This window comes from Oryctolagus cuniculus, chromosome 4 (genome assembly GCF_051225735.1).
Source record: "Oryctolagus cuniculus isolate XC-2025 breed Fujian yellow rabbit chromosome 4, ASM5122573v1, whole genome shotgun sequence".
Classification (NCBI taxonomy): domain Eukaryota; kingdom Metazoa; phylum Chordata; class Mammalia; order Lagomorpha; family Leporidae; genus Oryctolagus; species Oryctolagus cuniculus.
In genome coordinates, this window is record NC_142870.1 from 173,020,012 (window position 1) to 173,041,819 (window position 21,808).

General features: G+C 50.2%; 1 protein-coding gene across 1 annotated transcript in view; it reads right to left on the minus strand.

Annotated features, from left to right (window-relative positions):
- Positions 1-4,592: 4,592 nt before the first annotated feature.
- DCLK3 (doublecortin like kinase 3) overlaps positions 4,593-21,808 on the minus strand; it is a 49,207-nt gene continuing 31,991 nt past the window's right edge. Inside the window, exons 3-5 of the mRNA XM_070072954.2 lie at positions 8,000-8,132; positions 6,441-6,608; positions 4,593-5,165 (exon numbers count right to left, since the gene is read on the minus strand). Coding sequence (XP_069929055.2) covers positions 4,975-5,165; positions 6,441-6,608; positions 8,000-8,132 — 492 coding nt within the window. The 3' untranslated portion in view covers positions 4,593-4,974. The remainder of the gene's footprint in view (positions 5,166-6,440; positions 6,609-7,999; positions 8,133-21,808) is intronic.

A 21,808-nucleotide genomic window follows, 5' to 3' on the forward strand; every position in this document is an offset into this window, starting at 1 on the left:
GGGTATGTCATGTGGACAGGTGAACAGATGGCCTGGGAGTTAGAAGCCATCGATGGATCATCTGCAAAGACTAAGAAGAAACTGCCAAGGGGGAGAACACAGAGTCAGAGGGTCTAAGACTGGTCTCCTGGGAGCTACAACTAGTTTTGTTTTTGTTTTGTTTTTGTTTTGTTTTGTTTTGTTTTGTTTTGTTTTGTTTTGTTTTTGACAGGCGGAGTGGACAGTGAGAGAGAGACAAAGAGAAAGGTCTTCCTTTGCCGATGGTTTACCCTCCAATGGCCGCCGCGGCCGGAGCACTGTGGACGGCGCACCGCGCTGATCTGATGGCAGGAGCCAGGTGCTTCTCCTGGTCTCCCATGGGGTGCAGGGCCCAAGCACTTGGGCCATCCTCCACTGTACTCCCTGGCCACAGCAGAGAGCTGGCCTGGAAGAGGGGCAACTGGGACAGAATCCGGCACCCCGACTGGGACTAGAACCCGGTGTGCCAGCGCCTACAACTATATTTTAACAACTCTATGGTTTCATAAAGTATAATCAACACAAGATAAACTGTACATTTCAAAAATGCAATTTGATAAGTATTAATAAATATACGTGCACAAGTCCATTATCACATTCAGGAAAGTGAATATACCCACCATCCTCCAAGTTACTAGGTGTTCGTTTCTTTGGTTTCCCTCTCTCCTCCTTTTCCCCATTTCTGTTCCCCAGGCAAACTCTGATCTGTTTCCTGTCAGTGTAGATTGGTTGGTGTTTTCTAGAATACTATGTAAATGGAATCATCCGAATGTAGTCTTTTCTTTTGTCTGACTTCTCTCGTCCAACCTAATTATTTGAAGGTTAATTCATGTGGCTCCTGTGTCTATAATTCATTCCTTCTCCATGGCTGAAAAACTGTCCATTGATGAACATATCAGAATGTGCTTATCTACCCACCAACTGATGGACATTTGGGCTGCCTCCACTTTTAGGCTAGTGCAAATAAAGTACCTATGAATATTATTAAGTCTGTTGAGGAGATGTGCTTTAATTTCTCCCAGGTAAATTCTTAAGAGTGGAACCGCCAGATCTTATGGGAAGTGTTTGGCTTTTAAAAGAACTGTCAAACTGTACCCCAAAGATGGAGCACCATTTTACATTCCCACCAGCAGGGTGTAGCAGTCCCAGTGGTTCTAGTCCTCACTAGTCCTTGGTATGGTGGGTTGTTTCATTATAGCCATTTAACTTTAGCCATTTAATGGGTGTATAGCAGGATTTCTTTGTGAATTAGGTTGCATTTCCCTGATGATTTAATAATGGAACTACAATTTCAGCAACTGGAAGAAGACTGAACCTAAACAACAGGCCCAACAGAGTGGACAAGGATGTAGAAGGAAAACCAGAAAAAGGTGGCATCCTCAAAGTCAACATGAGAATGACTCAGGGAGAATGATCCATCAGGTGATGCTAATGGGAAGACTGAAATTCTCTTTTGGACTTAGAGGCATGGAGGTCACTGGTGTCTTCATCAAAAGATGTTCCAAGAGCAACTGGATCCAGCTTCTGGCCTCTGCACATTCTCACAATGAGAACCACTGCACTGCCTGCTGGACAGCACCCCCTCCTCAATGGCCTGAGGTCCAGATCCACAGGACCCCTGCTCCAAGCTCCTGAAGCCAAAGTGCCCCTGCTAACTCTCTATGGTGGTTGCAAGTTTCTAGAACTGTCATGTCAAGCCAACTCCAAGCTCCCAAAGAACATGCGAAAGGATTGTTGAGGCGTGGTCTCAGGGTCTTCACTTCTGGAAGGGAAGAAGCAGGATTACAGCAGGGAGACACTGGGCTGTGGTAGAGGCTTAGCCAACCGTTGTGAGGCACTCTGAGGCTGGATGGCCCTTCAGCCTTGTCCCCGCCTTCATACCCACAGGCCTCTGGGGGTGCCTGCTGCAGGAGGGGCTGTGAAGCGACCCTTCCCAATTGGGGGGAATTCCAACAGAAGGCTGAAAACTGGGGTTGTTCTTTTCAGTGTTGAAAGAGGAGCTTGGTGGTGCAAGGAGTCTCTCCCTTGCTCCGACTTCTGGGTTCTGATGGCCCCAAATTCTTCCCTTGATTCTCCACCTAGGAATGCAAGCCACTTCCCAGTTACCGCCTCTAGGTTGCCCTGACCCCCCTTTGTGTTTCTTCCATTCTCCAGCACCTCCAGTCGGTTCTCTGGTGCCATTCCTGCTCTGCTGTTGCACTCCTCCACCTACACGACGCCACAGCTGACAGGGAAGGGAGAGTAAGGGAGAGAAACCCACCTTTCCGACTGGGTCTGTGACCTCCTGACCAAGTTACACAGAACCTGAACAAGTCAGCTTGGGCAGAATCAGGGAAGGTCTTGCTTTCAAGCTCACAGATACTCCCAGAGGTATCCAGAGAGACCAACATTGCAGCACAGAAACCTTGAGTGTGTTCTGCGCCCCTGTGTGTGTGCTCTGCAGCTGGGAATGTACCCAAGCTCTGGCTCCTTTGAGCCCCAGTATAATCCATTTGCTGCATTTCTGAGGTAGTGAAGCACTACACGGCTCCTAGTGATCTGAAAACATTAGCACAGTCACAGGCTGAAGCCCCAGCGTCATGTAGAAGTGACTCAGGCTCAGGCATAATTGGGCCACCAAAAAAAATTAAAAATAAAAAATGTGTAACTAGGTATGTAGTGGTAAAGGATTTCTTCTTTTCTGACTGCACCAAATCCAACTTTGGTAAAACTGAAGCTGCAGACCAAGATGGTTACTTACTAAAAATGAACATATCTTATCGAGTACTCAAGTGCTCATCTCATTTAGATGTACTCAGTTCGGCTTTAAGTGAAACAATTACAGTCTGAACAGTTATCTAATTCCTCAGCTCTCGTTCCAGCATTAAGAAATAATTGGAAGGGGTCAGCATTGTGGTATAGCAGGTGGGGCCACCACCTGCAATGCCAGCATCCCATATCGCCACCAGTTGTGTCCAGGCTGTTCTACTTATGATCCAGCTCCCTGCTAGTGTACCTGGGAAGGCAGCGGAACATGGTTTGAGTGCTTGAGGCCCTGTACCCATTTGAGAGACCCAGATGGAGCTCCTGGCTCCTGGCTTCAGCCAGGCCCAGCCCTGGCCATTGCTGCCATTTGGGGAATGAAACAGTGGGTGGAAGTTTGCTCCCTCTCTCTCTCTTTCTCTCTCTCTGCCTCTCCCCCACCCATAACTGCCTTTCAAATAAATAAATGAGATTTAAGAACTTAATACATTATCCCTCTTAGTAGTTTTTTTTTGTCTGTTCTACTTAATATGACTGGTTTAATTCTGTAATTAATACACAGTTATTCTTAAGTGTTGAAATTTAACTGAAATGTGATCCCTGTTAAACATAAGAGTGGGAATAAGAGAGGGAAGAGATGTACAATTTGGGACATGCTCAAGCTGACTTGCCCCAAATGGTAGAGTTAGAAACATACCAGGGGACTCCAATTTAATCCTATCAAGGTGGCATGTACCAATGCCATCTCACTAGTCCAAGTGATCAATTTCAGTTCACAATTGATCATAATGAAAGTTCTAAGAGTCAAAGGGAGCACATAAACAAGTCTAGTACCTGCTAATACTAACAGATAGAATAAATAAAGGGGAGAGTGATCCAACATGGGAAGTGAGATACTCAGCAGACTCATAGAATGGTGGATGTCCTAAACAGCACTCTGGCCTCAGAATCAGCCCTAAAGGCATTCGGATCTGGCTGAAAAGCCCATGAGAGTATTTCAGGCATGAAAAGCCAAGACACTCTGGCAAAAAAAAAAAAAAAACCTAAATGAAAGATCTCTGTGAGTGAGATCCCAGTGGAAAGAACAGGTCTTCAAAGAAGGAGGTACCTTTCTCTGAAAGGAGGAGAGAACCTCCACTTTGACTATGACCTTGTCTAAACAAGATAAGAATCGGAGAACTCAGAGGGCTTCCATAGCCTTGGAAACTCATGACTGGTGCATAGGGAGATTACTGATGCCATAAACAGGAGTGTCAATTTGTAAAGTCAACAACAGGAGTCACTGTGCACTTACTCCTCATGTAGGATCTCTGTCCTTAATGTGCTGTAAATTGAGACTTAATGCTATAATGAGTACTCAAACAGTATATTTCACTTTGTGTTTCTATGGGGGTGCAAACTGTTGAAATCTTTACTTAATGTATACTAAACTGATCTTCTGTAAAAAAAAAAAAAAAAAAGAAGAAGAAGAAGAAGAAATTATCAATTCCCAACTTGACTCTCACTGGGATTAAACATGACAATAGGTCTGATCTGATTTCATCAGCATTTAAAAAATCATCTATTATTTTTCACTTTATGTTTCTGTGTGGTTGCAAACTATTGAAATCTTTACTTAATGTATGCTAAACTGATCTTCTGTATATAAAGAGAATCGAAAATGAATCCTCATGTGAATGGAAGGGGAGAGGGAGTGGGAAAGGGGAGGGTTGCGGGTGGGAGGGACGTTATGGGGGGGAAGCCATTGTAATCCATAAGCCGTACTTTGGAAATTTATATTAATTAAATAAAAGTTTAAAAAAAAGAACATAATAATTAGAATGCAGTCCCACTTCTGTTATCCAGACCATGTTTTATTAGCACAGAAAGGCAAGGATACACCTTGTTCATTTCATGGGGGAATGTAGTCCCTAGTGAGCACCACTGGAGTAGTACACCACAAACTTAACTACAAGGAGGAAGCATGACACGTGGTTATTAACAAAACTCCTCACTGATGACAGGTCTTACCAAAAAGAGCAAGTATTAAAGGCTTCAAATGTACAAATCTGAAAATATGTTACAACATTTACCATTCAGACTCAGTTGACTTGTTTCTAAAATATACTGAGCGTCTCTCCTAACTGTGCGATGAGAGGCCGCTTTTCTCTGCTTCAGTCTGATGCTGTCCTTGACTGTCCTTGAGCAGAGCAGACGCCGCACAGGTGCTCGGGGCTACGACGCCTGCTCTGCAGTCCTCTTGTGCTGGCTCCGGAAGTGACCCTCACCGCTGGGGGATGCCTCCTTCTGTAGGTTTGCCGTGGCCTTCCCAGCTGTTTCAATCCAGGGGTGCTGAAGAACCTGGTGGGCTGTGTAGCGCTTTTTGGGGTCTACCACCAGCAACCGACTCACCAGATCTTTGGCAGCTGTTCGAGCGAGAGAAAGAGAGACACGCGTGATGAAAGCCGGTGGTTCTGAATTTTCCTTCCCCACACATGAACTCCTCTATGCTAGCACCAAAGGCCGGCTAAGAGGCTCTCAGACCCCAGAGAAAACAGAAACATCTTCCATCCACAGGATCCACTCGGGACTGGGAGAGGTGGGGGGCCATGGGAAATGTGGCTACAAAGACTTTTATTTGATTTACTATTAACCTACACTAAGTGTAAACAGCCCTGTGGGCCAGGGGCTGCCATGTGGGACAGCACTGCTCTAGAAGACATCTGCTCATTTCTCTGGAATTGCGTGGCCAGGCCCACCCCTAACATCCACAGCTTCCTGCACAGGGAAACCATGGGAGCCACGTTCCACATGCCTACTAGATGCCTTGGAGCTGTGAATCAAACAATTAAGTTGTTAATAAAATATATTCACTCCTCCTAAGGCAACCAATACACCTCTGTGTTGACAAAACAAAAACACGTGTCGCGAAGAGTGCTGCAGCATTTCACTTCTGCCCAAGACCACGGCTGGTCCTAGTGGGTCGTGATAACACCTGGTGAGCCAGGCAGCAGGCAGGAGCAGAAGAGACTTCGCTGCTTTTCCAGGAAGAAACCACCTGCTTTTTTATTTTCTTTATTGAGGGATGCCTCTTGCTCAAGTTGAGGGGCTCACCCCCTGTCCAGGCTCCTCTCCTGGTTAGTCTGTTCTATTTACTGCCCGCTCGCTTTTACAAGGACAGTGAGCAGTACAGACAAATCAGCAGAGACAAGGGGAGCAATTCCATCTGGAATCAGACCGGAAGTGAGGACCAAATGGGAGGAGCCCCATGCACACTTCAAGGTCCCTCAGAAATAACCTCCACCCCTCTCCCTGCAGAGCCCCCTCTGCTCCAAGTCCACTTTTCAGGAGTAAAATAAGCATTTTCAGTCTGTTCCACTCACAAGCACTCTTTCCTATACAATGGTCTTTCTCTTTCCAAGTGGTAGTTAAGTTCTTTCCGGTATTTTTTGGTTCTGAGGTTGTTCCGTTGCCTTAAGAGTAACTGCAGCTGGTGGTTAGACTTTTTCATTAAATTCCATGAGTCGTGTTTTTGCAATGTGGCACCAGAAGTGGCTGAGGCTCCTGAGGTGGGCCCTCTGCGTGTCTTAATGCACACTGCACGTCCCACCCTTAAACCTGCTTTGCCGTCAGAACCCAGAAGGCGGCCCAGCCCCGCCTCCCCTCCTCTCTCTCGTTCCTGCGGAAGGCCCAGCTCTCACCGTCAGAGATGCTGTCCCAGTAAGGGGCGAGGAACTCGAAGTGGCCCAGCTGGATGATGTTAAAGAGCTCATCCTGGTCCCTCTCTGGGCTGCGGAACGGGGGGAAGCCACACAGCAGAATGTACAGGATCACGCCGGCGGCCCACATGTCCACCTCCAGGCCATAACCTGTGCAGACCGGGGCAGAGATGAAGTTAAGCAGTGGGGAATCAGTTCTGAGTCCAGGGGACCTCAGCTCTCCGGAAACGACAGGGATGGCTTCCCTCGCTGCCCCACCACAAACAAGGTGTCCACACCAGTGCTACACTGGACTGCAAATTTTACAAGCTGGTACCCCACCAGAGAGCAATGCCACCAGTTTTTCTTTCCTATCTACTCATGGCCTTCTCTCTCAATTAAAAAAATAGATCACATGGTCTGACATAGCAAGTTAGGACCACTTAGGACATCAGCGGAGAGTGCTGGTTTGAGTCCTGGCTACTTTGCTTCCAATCCAGCTTCCTGCTAACGTACCTGGAAAAGCAGTGGAAGATGGATCAAGTACTTGGGCCCCTGCCTCCCACATGGGAGACCCTAATGGAGTTCCGGGCTCCTGGCTTCCACCTGGCCCAGTCTTAACCATCGAGGCCACATGGAGAGTAAACCAACAGATGGAAGATCTGTCTGTCTGCCTCCCCCTCTCCCAACCCTGTTGTTGCTTTCTCTTTTTCTCTTTCTCTCTCTCTCTCTGTCGCTCTGCCTTTCAAATAAATAAATAAATAAATCTTTAAAAATAAATTTTAAAAATATTATTTACTGGCCTTTAAAATGATTTTTTGGTATCTTTTTAAAATATTTTATTTGAGAAGCAGAGCTACGGGGGGGGGTAGAAGGAGAGGGGGAGAGGGAAAGAGAGACTTTTGGACTGTTCCGTTCAAAAAAAAAAAAAAAGGACCTAAATGAAAGATCTCTGTGAGTGAGATCCCAGTGGAAAGAACAGGTCTTCAAAGAAGGAGGTACCTTTCTCTGAAGGGAGGAGAGAACTTCCACTTTGACTATGACCTTGTGTAAATATGATCAGAGTTGGTGAACTCAAGAGGCTTCCATAGCCTTGGAAACTCATGACTGGTGCATAGGGAGATTACTGATGCCATAAACAGGAGTGTCAATTTGTAAAGTCAACAACAGGAGTCACTGTGCACTTACTCCTCATGTAGGATCTCTGTCCTTAATGTGCTGGACATTGGGATTTAATGCTATAATGAGTACTCAAACAGTATTTTTCATTTTGTGTTTCTATGTGGGGGCAAACTGTTGAAATCTTTACTTAATGTATACTAAACTGATCTTCTGTATATATAGAAAATTGAAAATGAATCTTGATATGAATGGAAGGGGAGAGAGCGCGGGAAAGGGGAGGGTTGCGGGTGGGAGGGAAGTCATGGTGGGGGGAGCCAATGTAATCCATAAGCTGTACTTTGGAAATCTATATTCACTAAATAAAAGTTAAAAAAAAGTCTTAAAAATAAAAGATGCTGGTCAGTGAGCCAGAGTCCCCGAGAGCGAAGCGTGACACTCACCCTGCTCAGAAAGAATCTCAGGAGCCACGTAAGTCGGAGTCCCACACACGGTGAACAGCGGCCTCACCACGTGCTTCGCGAGGCCAAAATCAGCCAGTTTTAAGGTAGTAGATTTGTCCTCATTTCGCTGAACCTGTAAGAAACCAAAATCCCCAAACCAGCAAAACCATGATGAGAAAACAGAAGGGAGCAACAAGTAGGCAATCCTACTGATTGTCAAGATTGTCAAGATACGCAATGAACAGACCCGTACAAGCCGACAGCTCTGACCTCTGTGACCCACGCCCCCGTCTGCAACTAAAGAACCCGTGAGTTAATTCACTGCACCATCCAATATGGCAGCACCATACTGTCAGCAGATGGCTGTTGAAATTCATTCATTAAAACTAACACACTTCATGGGCCTAGCAGGCCCCTGGGACTAGTGACTCCCCACTGAACAAGCGCAGGGAGCATTTCCCACTTCCATCTCACAGCAAGTTCTGCTGGACAGCACCGAGTTAGAGCAAGGATCCATGACACCTTAGCACATGAGAACCAGAAACATCTGTGGGTAACGCCAAGGCCGGGCAGTGGGGAAAGACAAGGGGGAATCAAATGAAGAAGCAGACAAATACGCAGGAGGCAGATGTTAAATACAGACCCTAACTGGCCAGAGCGAGCAATGAAGAACCCAACAGGCCAGGAGTCTTTGCAAAACGCCTAGACTTATACCTGGGTGGCCTTGGATGACTTTTTCACTCATTTGAGTCTCCATTCCTCATATATATATATATATATATATATATATTACAGGCAGAGTGGACAGTGAGAGAGAGAGACAGAGAGAAAGGTCTTCCTTTTATCATTGGTTCACCTTCCAATGGCCGCTGTGGCCGGTGCACCGCGCTGATCTGAAGGCAGGAGCCAGGAGCCTCTCCTGGTCTCCCATGCAGGTGCAGGGCCCAAGGACTTGGGCCATCCTCCACTGCACTCCCGGGCCACAGCAGAGAGCTGCACTGGAAGAGGGGCAACCCCGGTGTGCTGGCGCTGCAGGCAGAGGATTAGCCTATTGAGCCACGGCGCCGGCCCTCCATTCCTCTTTCATTTGAAGGCTTGTAGGGTGATAATTCCCAGCACCCAGGCCCATGTCAGGAGTGCCACTCAGTAAAGTGTTAGCCCTACATGGCCAATAGTCCCAGTTTGCCTTGAACTTTTAGGGGATTTTAAAGAAGGTCAAATAAATCATTTTTAAAAACCGAGAAAATAGGCCAGTACCGTGGCTCATTAGGCTAATCCTCCGCCTGCGGCGCCAGCACTCCGGGGTTCTAGTCCCGCCTGGGGCACCAGTTCTGTCCTGGTTGCTCCTCTTCCAGGCCAGCTCTCTGCTGTGGCCCGGGAGGGCAGTGAAGGATGGCCCAAGTGCTTGGGCCCTGCACCCGCATGGGAGACCAAGAGGAGGCACCTGGCTCCTGGCTTCGGATGGGTGCAGCACGCCGGCTGTAGCAGCCATTTGGGGGGTGAACCAATGGAAGGAAGACTCTCTCTCCCTCTCTAACTTTGCCTGTCAAAACAAACAAACAAAAACAGAGAAAATATACAGCTACCCTCACTCTACATGAATAGAAAGGCTCAATTCCATGGGGCTGGCGCTGTGGCAGGTTAAGCCACTGCCTGCAGCACCAGCATCCCATATGGACACAAGTTCGAGTCCTGGATGCTCCACTTCTGATCCAGCTCCCTGCTAATGCACCTAGGAAAGCAGCGAGAGATGGTGCAAATCCCCGGGCCCCTGCACCCATGTGGGAGACCCAAAAGAAGCTCCTGACTCCTGGCTCCTGGCTTTGGTCTGGCCCAGTCCTGGTCATTACAGCCATTTGGGGAGTGAACCAGCAAATGGAAGATCTCTCAACTCTGTCTCTCCTTTCCCTGAAATTTTGCCTTTGAAATAAATAAATATTTTAGAAAAGAAAGACTCAGTTGCTGCCACCTGTCCCCATCAACATGCATCCACGTGAGTTTCACTCAAACAAGTCCAGGCAATTGGCTTTCTAATCTCTCGTAAAACAATTCCCACACAACGGTATTTGCATAGAAGATGATGATTGTTTGGTAACACTGAGTCATTCCAGGAAAGTTCATCTCAAGAGGTAAGTGTAACAGGCATTTAGGTCACTCTGCAAGAAACAATAAAACGAGAGAGAGAGAGAACAATAAAAAAAAACAATGGGGAGCAAGGCAGCCTGTGCTGCAGCAATTATGAGTTACACTGGTACCCCGTAAGCCATGGAAGCCGTTTTCCACTGGAGACAGAGGTTAAGTAATTGAGTGCCCATCAAAACGCTGTCCTCCTTCAATACTCCATGGTGCTCACAAAAGTAAACGTGAGGAGCAGCTATCCTGTGTCCCATCAACGACGACGGCTGATCAGACCAAAGGCTAAGCAGGTGGCTAGTTAGGCCACTACAGAGACACACCTGGGCAGTCCCAGCTGAGTAAGAAGTCGCACCAGTGCCACCAGAGCTGTCGGCACCCTCACCTCTCCACCAGAACTGGGCAGAGGTTCCTAACACTCGGACTGGCCACTGGAGGCAGTAGGGCCTTGGGGGAACTCTGGTTCTTCCTGTGCCCCATGGAGCCACGGGAACTCCTGGAAATGCAAGATGGAGCAGCCACCCCTGGTCTCTCCAGACCAGAATACATTTCTCACTCTTGCTTCGGTTCCCGTCAAAGGCCTTGCATCTCCATAGCAGCGTGTCCTTGAGCCTGAGTTACCCACAATCTCACCAACAGCTCCACAAGTAACCTAACCAAATGCAAAGTCATAGACTTAGAACCAAAAGACAAGTCTGTTTGGTTTGCCAACAGAGACAGATGTAGCCCAAAGAAGGACAACAGAATGACGCAGGCCAGAAAATCCCATTTGGAAGGGAGGGAAAACAAGATAGCGTGGTGCCTAGAATTACCAGCTGGAACATCTACGTTCATCACACTGGCTGGGTAATTACTGGGAAAAAAAAAAATATGTCCCTCACAACTATTTTGTAAATATTCCCAGTTAAATGATCAGCCTTAAAACCGTTTGGCTGATGGAGCCCACAAAACTAAGCTGTGTGTTCCCACCATGAAATACTGGAAATATTCCCTTCCACGTGGAAATCCCAAAGCCAAAGCCGGGCTCCACGGACCACTAACAGAATCCACGTCAGACTCTCGCTGTGAAAGTGTGCTTGGCCAACATCCAGCTACTGCGGGCACGTGCTTCAGAACGCCACATCTGAGGGGGTTGTCCCTTAGGTACCGTTCAGTCTTCTCTGACGCAACACTAGGCCTCCTCTTGTCACATCCTCATCGCAGGAGCACCCACTAGCGAGCCAGACCCGGGGGTAGTTCTGGTGGTCGCTGTTTGTCCCTGCTTATACAGTGGCCCCCGGCTGCTTAGGTTTGATAAATATATATATATGTGATTGATTGATCGATTTAAGAGGCAGAGTTACAGAGAGGAGACAGGGAGGGAGAGCTGCCAAGCTCCTATCTTGCTCCTTGTCATTAAGTGAGCCACGTCCTCCTGGACGCAGTGGGACTCCTGAGACCAGCCAACTCAAACTCCTGCCCGGCAGGAAACGTATCTGAAACACCTCGCTGTGAGATGACCGTTCGCTTGCATGGAGCCTGCCATGGGGCAGCATCGTGGCAGAGCAGGTGAAGCCAACACCCATCACACCAGCATCACTCGGCTGAGATGCTGGTTCAAGTCCCGGCTGCTCCACTCCTGATCCAGCAAATGCACCTGCAGGGCCGGCACTGTGGCATAGCAGGTAAAGCTTCTGCCTGCAGTGCCAGCAAGCCATATGGGCACCAGTTCGAGTCCTGGCTGCTCCATTTCCAATCCAGCTCTCTGCTATGGCCTGGGAAAGCAGTAGAAGATGGCCCAAGTCCTTGGGCCCCTGCACCCACATGGGAGACCAGGAGGAAGCTCCTGGCTCCTGATCAGCACAGCTCTGACCATTGTGGCCAATTGGGGAGTGAACCAGTGGATGGAAGATCTCTCTCTCTCTCTCTCTCTGCCTCCCCTTCTCTCTCTGTGTAACTCTGACTTTCAAATAAATGAATAAATCTCTTTTTAAAAATGTACCTGCAAAAGCAGTGGAGGATGGCCCAAGTGCTTGGGCCCCTGCACCCACACAGGAGACCCAGTTGGAGTTCCAGGCTCCTGGCTTCAGCCTGGCCCGACTCTGGCTGATGTGGCCCTTCAGGGAGTGAACCAGCAGATAGAGGATCTCTTTACCTCTCTCTCTCTCTAATTCTGCATTCCAAATAAATAAATCTTGTTTTAAAAAAAGAAACCTCGCCACGACACAGCCCAACAGCTGCAGGCATCGGTCCATCCTCTGCCAGCTGATGTGGGAGGAGTCACCCCCGTGTGGATTCAGAATCTGCCCCCTAACCACCTGTTTTCTAAATCTGGCCCCTGGGATGACACGGATGGACACATCCCTTCCAAAGATGGAGAGCAAGGGCCCTGACTCCCCTGCTGGCCTGCTGGCTCCTCCAAGTTAGCATCGTAGGACCCCCCAGCTCACCCCCACAGGCTCCAGGCTCCTGACCAGCCCCTCCCCTTGCTCCTCCCTGCTCTAAGTGCAGCCCCTGACCCCTGACCAGCACCCCCCGCAGCCCTGGCGGTCCCCACGTCACTGGCACTCCTGTGAAAGAAGGCCCAGATTGGAGCACCACACAGCAGGTGTGATTCCGCCAGCATCACAGAGCTCAGGAGTCTCAGCTAACAGCAGCTCTGTGTGGCCATTAAGGCAGCCAAAGACCCCTTGAACCACCTACCCAGAAAGCCTCCCCTGGCACACGGCGCCCACGCCTCTGCCTCTGGTCTAAACTCACCGCTCACTTTCCTGCTGAGGCTGTCTCCAACGGCCCCCTGGCTGCAGGTCATCAGTGCCCCCATGTCCATCACCCCCTTTTCCGGCCATGCCAAAGGGCTCTGCTTTGAATCCAGGTGGCCTGCATTACTTCCATGGCATCCAGCTAACCCTCCGGGTGATCCCAGGCCCCAAGAGGACTGAACCCCTAGTCTCCCACTGTCTTCCAACAGGACACAGATTAAAATGGGATCTTGCAATTTTCATCTCTGAACACAAGATGGCAGCAGAGTACAGCCCCAAAAGCAAACACACCCTTAAAAATGAAAGCAGCAGCAAAGTGTTTTTATCTTTGCCAACTGCTCACTTCACCCGTCACGGTTCTTTTGATTTTTCCCTCCAAGGTCCAGTTCCTTTTTTTTTTTTCTAATTTAAGGTTTGTTTGTTTTAAAAGGCAGAGAGACATAGAAAAGAGCAACAAAGAGATCTTCTATTTGCTAATTCACTCCCCAAATGGCCACAAAAGCCTTGTCTGGACCAGGCTGAAGCCAGGAACCAGAAACTCCATCCGGGTCTCCCAAGAAGGTGGCAGGGGCCCAAGCACTTGGGCCACCATCTGCTGCTTTCCCAGGTGCATTAGCAGGGAGCTGGATCAGAAGTGGAGCAGTTGGGACTCAAACCTGTGTTCTGATATAGGATGCCAGCATTGGCCCAACGACAGCCCTGAGGTCCATTTCCAACTGCCTTGAGGACTGACATGACCCTAGAAACCAATCCACAGTAAAACGCCAATGCCTAAAGTCAGTTTACACTTCATCAGCAAAAGACACAGTAACACAGAAGAATGAAAAAAACAGTGGGACGAAAGCCTCCCTCGGGACCTGTCACACACCTGCACAATGTGCTTTGGGTGCCTATATCTTTTCTACTTAGTCAACACTTATATTCCTTCAACAGTGTGAATGCTATGGCTAGAATGTCCAAGGCGCCATCCCGGTATTAGGAACACAGCAGTGAGCAAAACAGATAAACCTGGCTCCATGATACCTCCATCCTACGAACAAGCATTGTGCAAGCAAACACAAAGGGTCAGAGAGCAACGGGTATCATGCAACAAGAAAAGTGAGATAAAGGCTGTGCTGGCTCTTACGGTGTCCATGAACCACACGTGGCTACTTATCCTTAAATAAGACGAAGCTCATTTCTTCCGACACCTAAGGTCTGTTTCAAGTGCTCCTGTTTCTAGCAGCTACCATATCGGGCAGTGTGGATACAGAACATCTCCACCGCCCCAGGAAGTTCTGCGGGACGGTGCTGGTAGGGACCAAGCAGGGTTGGTGCTATAAGGAAGGGCTCACCGAGGTGGCCGCGTATGAAGGAAGTCAGGAGGAGCCACGTGTTTCCTGAGGAGCAAGTTCTCGGGTGGAGGAGGCAGCAAGCGCAAAGGCACAGGGGTTCAGGCAGCACAGCGTGGGAGCAGCCGGCAAGAGCAAGGGTGGACTGAGAGGCAGGGCGTGGCTGCAGAGGAAGACGGGCACATCACACAGGCCCTCCCAGGCCATAGACGTGAACTCGGCTTTCATCCTGAACGTGGCAGGAAGCCAGCTCGGTACACACGTTGCTAGGATGCACCCAGCACTGACTCACAGCGGGGCAGCTCGGCTGATGGAGGAATGTCCGCTCAGCTGCAGGTGTTTCCTGGATCCAATCTCCCATGTCACAACACACGTCCATCACCACCTGCCTATCACCTGGCTGACTGGATGGGCAGCTCTAACTCATTGTGCTTGTCCCTGGCCCTGCTCTTCTCCCAGAGTTTCCCCACCCAGAGAATGGTTCTGTATCACCTAAGGGTACTGTCATCTCTCCCAACATAAACACCACAACCTTCGCTTCCTCTACATGCCGCTTCAGCTAGTGCCCAGTCCCTACAATCTCCTCAACAATACATATGCATGCACACACACACACACATGCACACACACACACACACTTGAAAAACATATCTGCAGTGCCGGTGCTGTGGTGTAGTGGGTTAAGCCTCCACCTGCAGTGCCAGCATCCCACATGGACGCCAGTTCAAATCCTGGCTGCTCCACTCCCAGTCCGCTCCCTGCAGGTGCACCTGGGAAAGCGGAAGATGGCCCAAGTCCTTGGGCCCCTGCACCTATGTGGGAGACCCAGATGAAGCTCCTGGCATCAGTCTGACCCAGCTCCAGCTGTTGCAACCATTTGGGGAGTGAACCAGTGCTTGGAAGATTCTCTCTCTCTCTCTCTCTCTCTCTCTGCCTTTCAAATAAAATAAATAAATCTTTTTAAAAAGAAAGAAAAGGAAGGAAAGAGAGATCTATGCACAGCACCTACAGCTTTCCATCGCTGTGGCTTGTTCCCTCCTACTCGGTGGAAACTTCACCGCAGGGGTGACAGCACTGAGGGGAGAGGTCTCTGAGAGGCCATTAGGCAGCGAAGGCTCCACCCTCAAGGTGGGATTAGCTCCTTTATAAAAGGCCGACGTTGGTCTCCGCTGCCATTCCACCTCCCACCACGCGGTGGCAGCAAGCAGACGCTCCCTAGACGTGCATGAAGACTTGCCAGCCAGCCTCCAGAGCTGTGAGAAAATGAATTTCTGCTCATTCCCACCTAGGCAGTCTCCAGCATGGTGACCCGGCAGCGCAAGACAGCCCCAGACAGCCATCCTCCATTCTATCCCGAGCTCAGCCTGGCTGCCATCCCCATACCTGCACGGCTGCAGCCCTCCTCCGTCAGAAAGGCGAGGCCACGACCGACCCAGCTGCAGGTCGGAAGCGCCCATCACCCTCGAGGCCTCTCTCCTGATCTGCCGTGTTGGATCTATCGCAGGTCTGGTCTTCTCCTGCAGGATGACGGCCTCGTGCGCCGTCCACTGCAGCCCCCAAGGCCGAGCCCCATCAGCTCTTGCTGGGCCTGCGCCAGGCCCCTCACCCTCTCCACAGCCCTCACAGCCTCCGATGGATGGGACGTCCAGGAGGAGAAACCTGGCGACCCTGTGTTATCACATTCGCACAACTAGACCTCAAACCCCAGAAACTTCCTGACAAGCCTCCCTCAGCGCCTTCCTCAGACTGAGGATATTTTGAAAAGAGAGACAAGGCAAGTGTGGAATGCCCCGCCCCTTATCAGAGAGCCTGGGCTCAGGCACCAGCTTCCTGCTAACGCAGACCCTCGGAGGCAGCTGGGACGCTCAAGTGGTTGGGTTCCTGCCACCCCGTGGGAGACCCAGATGGAGCTCCAGGCTCCTGGATTTGGCCTGGCCCAGCCCCGGCTGTTGCAGGCATTTGGGGAGTAAACCAGTGGATGGAAGATCTCTCTCCCTGCCTTCCAAATATATAGAAAATAAATTTCTCAAGGAAATACAGAGTTTTAAGAAATACACTCTCAGATCCTCAAGGACAGTCTCTCAGAGAGGAGCCACCGCCGACACATGAACCCAGCTCCCGAGAGGGCGACAGGAGTCGTTACTCTGAGTGGCTGAATGATCTGAACTTGGGTACCCCTCGCAGAAATGACGTCACTGCTCCGGAAGAGATTCGCCAAGTTTAACACACACGAATGATGCTTTCCAGTTGCCCTGAGGTTGATGTCAGAACTGCCAGACAGCTGTCTCTTAGAGGCTGCTTCCGAAGGCGTAAACAGGAAGAATCTGGCCCTGCAGTGAGACGCCGCCAGGACCCCGGCAATGCACATCAGAGTGCCCGGGTCTGATGCTTCTCCAGCCGTAAACTCCTGCTTCCTGCTAACCCAGATCCTGGAGTAGCAGCAGGTGGCCCAGGAATTCTGTTGTTGCCACCCCAAACGGGAGACCAGGCTGTGTTCTCAGCTCCCAGCTTCCACCCAGCCTGGCCCCAGCAACTGTGGGCATTTGGGGAGTGAACAGTGGATGAGGCGAGCTCTCCCTCTCCCTCTCCCTCTCCCTCTCCCTCTCCCTCTCCCTCTCCCTCTCCCTCTCCCTCTCCCTCTCCCTCTCCCTCTCCCTCTCCCTCTCCCTCTACCTCTCCCCCTCCCCCCTCTCCCTCTCTCCCTCTCTCCCTCTCTCTCTCCCTCTGTGTGTGTGTGTGTGTGTCTGCCTTTCAAATTAACTTTTTTAAAGACATTTACAGAAGGCAGAAAAATCTCAATCACCAAATGGCCCAATATCTAGAATTTTGAAGACTTTAGGAAATTTCCCGAAACCGCTGGCTGGGCAGCCAAAGCCTGGACAACAATTGGGTTCAGAGAACTCCATTTTCCTGCTAACTGCTGCACTGGACGTTGACAGCCACTCTCACTGGCTCAAGCCTACAGTCGTGACGGCAGCGTTTTCTGAACAGCAGCAGCCTGGGTTCTTGAGATGAGCTCTCGCTCACACACCCTGGTCGTCTCACTCCTCCGATCAAAATCAATCAAAACCGGCCAGTGACCTCAAAGCCCGCCTCACCCTCTCTCTCTCTAGCAATTTCCCATCAAGGCTGAAACCCACATTTCCTGATTTCATTAAGCACAGCCTGCTGAGGCACACTGCATGGTTATCCTGGCCTCTAATTCACGTGGTTGCGGTAGGAAGCATCTGTGAATACGTGGAGCGCGGAGAGAAGACACAGACGCCTCCGTCTCAGAGATCGCGGCGGGGCTGACAGAAGCGGAGCCCTGCTGTCCAGGCACACACCTGCCACACAACCTGGCACACAACCGAACCAGTACCCAGCACAGCCGGCTCCACGGAGTCCTTCCTGTACATCCAAGGACAAGTGGGAAAAGAGCTTAGGGAATCATTTTCAACAAAACGACTGACCAGGTTGACTCTACAGGGACAAGGGGCAAAGAGTATCAGGCCACCATGGCCAACCCTGGGGACATCGCTGACTACCCTAAGCTAGTCACAGTCGGTAGAAAAATCTACAACAAAGATTGTAGACAAAGATTGTTGCTTCCTAGAACCGACCAAGGGCCACAAAGAGGGTGCAACATTGCTCCCAGCCCAGCTGGGACTTGTCCCCTGTTCCTACCACCCCACCCTCACTTCTCCCCCAATTCTGAGGGTCTCAGCCTCAAGTCTCCAGAGCTCAGCCCCTGGGCTGAGGGCATCAGGGAGGGTTGGGGCAATGAGCATCACACAGATGAGCCAGGGTGCCTCCCACCTGCTCCCTTGTAGCCCCATTTCCAGGGCAGGAACCCACCCTTCTCTTCTCTTCCTCTGGGAGAAATTCTCTCCCATGATCCTGCTGAGGTCTGACAGCACCTCAGTGCCTCCTCCAACCCTCGTCGCCCCAACCTCCCATCTGGGACACTTGCTGCAGATGGCCTGGCCCGTCCACACCCACGCTGGCTGGGGCAAGTCTGATCAGCACTTCACCGGCCCCTCCACCCCTAGGGCCCAGCCAACAGCATCCAACACAGTCCCCCACCCCCTCCTGGGGAGCACACGCTGGCAGAAGAAGCAATTAACACCGATATTTCTGCAAGCTGGAAATCCTCATAATTAAAATTTCTCAGCAAGATCTCAGGAGTCTGAAACCCTACAGGCAGACGAGCGCTAGCATCGCACCAGGAAAAGCGATCAGGAGAACTGGGGGAATGCAGGCCTCAAAGGCGACTCCAGGGCCGTTATCAGCGCTAAACACCTCTGTGGCTAGAACAACAGAGCAAGCACGCTCTCTGCACTGAGATCTCTCAGCACATCAGAAAGTCTGCAGAAGCTGTGTCATCGAAAGTCACTTCTCACACAGTCACCTTCCTAAGCTTAGCAAAGCGTGGGTCTCCATAGAGACAGACGCCACCCATTGCAGGGAGAAGCAATTAGTTTGACAATGCAAAGCTTAGCACAGCACAAAACACCGAATTAAAGGCAACTGAAGAACATTAATTGATGGACAGTAATCACCATGGTGATATTAATATTAGTCTCAGAATACAAAGCAAATTTGCAATGTAATTATTATAGCAGCAAGTATAGCAATGTCAGCTTTCACAACCTGGATGGTGAGCCCATTGTCAAGTACAAGATTATCTTCACCTCAGTGTGCAAAACTGAAAAACGCCAGCATCAGGCAACCTTGAGGCTTCTGATAATGCTATCCTGAATTTAACTCACCCAGAGAAAGAACAAACATGTTTTATAAAAATGCAACAGGTGTGTCTAGTTGTACAAATGCAAGCTGACAAATTATCCACAGGAGAGCAAATACATTAGCCTATTCCACAAAAGATAGTTCCAATACTCAAATATCTACCTTTCATTATTTTTTTAAGAGAGGTGCACTTATTTATTTGAAAGACAGCGACAGAGAGATCTTCCATCTGCTGGCTCATCCCTCAACAGCCACAACGGCCAGGGCTGGGCCAGGCAGAAGCCAGGAGCCACGAACTCCATCCCAGTCCTCCACGTGAGTGGCCTGGGCACAAGCACTTGGGTCATTTTCTGCTGCATTCCCAGGCACATTACCAGGGAGCTGGATCAGAAGAGAAGCAGCTGGGACTCGAACCAGTGCCCATATGGGATGCCGGCATCGCAGGTGGTAGTTTAACCCAATGATGCGGTGTCGGCGTCCCGTATGGGCGCTGGCTTGTGTCCCAGCTGCTCCACTTCCAATCCAGCTCTCTGCTGGCCACGAATACATAGCTTTCTAAGTTTCTCAGGCAGCCCTGCTATCATCAAAAAAAAAAAAAAAAAGTTTTCAATCTAAAAAATACAATGAATGGGCTTTTTCCAAGATCAGAAAGGAGAAAAGAGTCGATATATCAATTGTGATCAACAGCAATATCCAACAGCTCATGGATGTCGACTGAAATGTGACATTACTGGGGCCAGTGTCATGGTGGAGTGGGTGAAGCTGTGGCTTGTGACACCAGCATCCCACACCAGAGCACCCGTTCCAGTCCTGGCTACTCTGTGCTTCCAACCCAGCTCCCTGCTAATGTACCTGGGTCAGCACTGGACAATGACCTACGTACCTGGGCCCCTGCCACCCCCATGAGAGACCTGGATGGAGTTCTTGACTCCTGGTTTTCCTGACCCAGCCCAGTCTGTTGTAGCCATTTGGTGAGTGAACCACCAGATCTCTCTCTCTCTCTCTCTCTCCCCCCATCTCTGCCTTTCAAATTAAATATTTAAAAAAAAAATTATAATCCCTGCATTTTGCCCCTTCTCTCTCCTATCCTTCTCTCTCTCTCTCACTCTCTCTCTCTCTCTCTCTCCACACACACACTCTTTTGGCCCAAAGCACTAACAGCAGATAAGTACTGACATTTAACTCCAGGAATGACTTCTCAGGGACAATTAACTCATCCACACTAAATGCATTCCTTGCAGGTTATTGTTGTTTTTTAACTTCCTCGAGCAAACCACTCCGCTCAATCCAAACCAGTGCTGACTCCGTCCATTCTAAGATAGCGCTGACACGTAAGTCCCTTCCCACAAGCCAGAGCCTCTGCTGCCCAAGAAAGGGGCTGACTCAGACGTTGTTAGAGAACGCAGTCTGAGCTAATCTGTCCCCAAAAGAAAATGGCTCCGCAGGCAAATGACCTCCTTGCACGCGTCAGAGAACAAACACGTGCCCGAAATGCTCAGCTCATGGGATCCACTGGGCCTCGAATCAGAATCTCCCCTGCTTGGACAATTCAGGCCCCGAAGACAGAAACAACCAAAAAAGTAAGGGGATAAAGGACAGGGACGGGGCCAGTGCTGTGGTGCAGTGGGCTAAGTCTCCCCTGTGGTGCCAGCGTCCCGTATGGGCGCTGGCTTGTGTCCCAGCTGCTCCACTTCCAATCCAGCTCTCTGCTGTGGCCTGGGAAAGCAGTAGAAGATGGCCCAAGTGCTTGGGCCCCTGCACCCACGTGGGAGACCCGGAAGAAGCTCCTGGCTCCTGGCTTCAGAGTAGCTCAGCTCCAGCCTTTGCGGCCATTCGTGGAGTGAAACAGCAGATGGAAGACCTTTCTCTGTGTCTCTCTCCCTCTCTCTCTGTAAAACTACCTCTCAAATAAACAAATCTTTAAAAAAAGGAAAAAGAAAGCTTCTGGGGAATGAACTAGCAGATAGGATCTGACTTTGTGTCTTCTCTGTGTTTGTGTGCACCCCTCTCAAATAATCAAAGACAATAATTTTTTTTTTTTTTTTGACAGGCAGAGTGGACAGTGAGAGAGAGAGACAGAGAGAAAGGTCTTCCTTTGCCGTTGGTTCACCCTCCAATGGCCGCCGTGGCTGGCGCGCTGCGGCCGGCGCACCGCGCTGATCCGATGGCAGGAGCCAGGAGCGAGGTGCTTTTCCTGGTCTCCCATGGGGTGCAGGGCCCAAGCACCTGGGCCATCCTCCACTGCACTCCCTGGCCACAGCAGAGAGCTGGCCTGGAAGAGGGGCAACCGGGACAGAATCCGGCGCCCCAACCGGGACTAGAACCCGGTGTGCCGGCGCCGCTAGGTGGAGGATTAGCCTAGTGAGCCGCGGCGCCGGCCTCAAGACGATAATTTTAAGAAATGGTTTTGGTACTCCTCAAATTTGGTAAAAGCAAGGTTGTTTGACATGACGGCCAAGGTAGACCTCACTTCAGCAGATAATGAGCCCGACACTCTGCTTGTGGGAGCCGTTTGCAGACAGGTGAATGCAGAGACAATGCTTCCGGGAGCGGGCCAAAGCCATGGGAATTCAATGAAACAGGCTAAATCCATGCACCCCCCCGTCCAGCCCCTTCCCGAAACATGGCCTACGAAGGTCACTCTGCACTCTTGCATTCCTTTACCCGCAGCTCTGGGCACAATGGCTCGCTCGCTCGCTCAACAGCAGCGTTGTTTCAACGTCGCAGTCGTGAGCGTGGCCACCCCTGACGCAACCCTCCCTCCCTGCCAGGCAGCACACCAGTCTCCACTCATCATCCAATCAGTACTGAGGAAGCGCCTACCATGTAGAAGACTGGCCCGGCTCACAGAGCAGGGTCTGACCAACACAACCTCA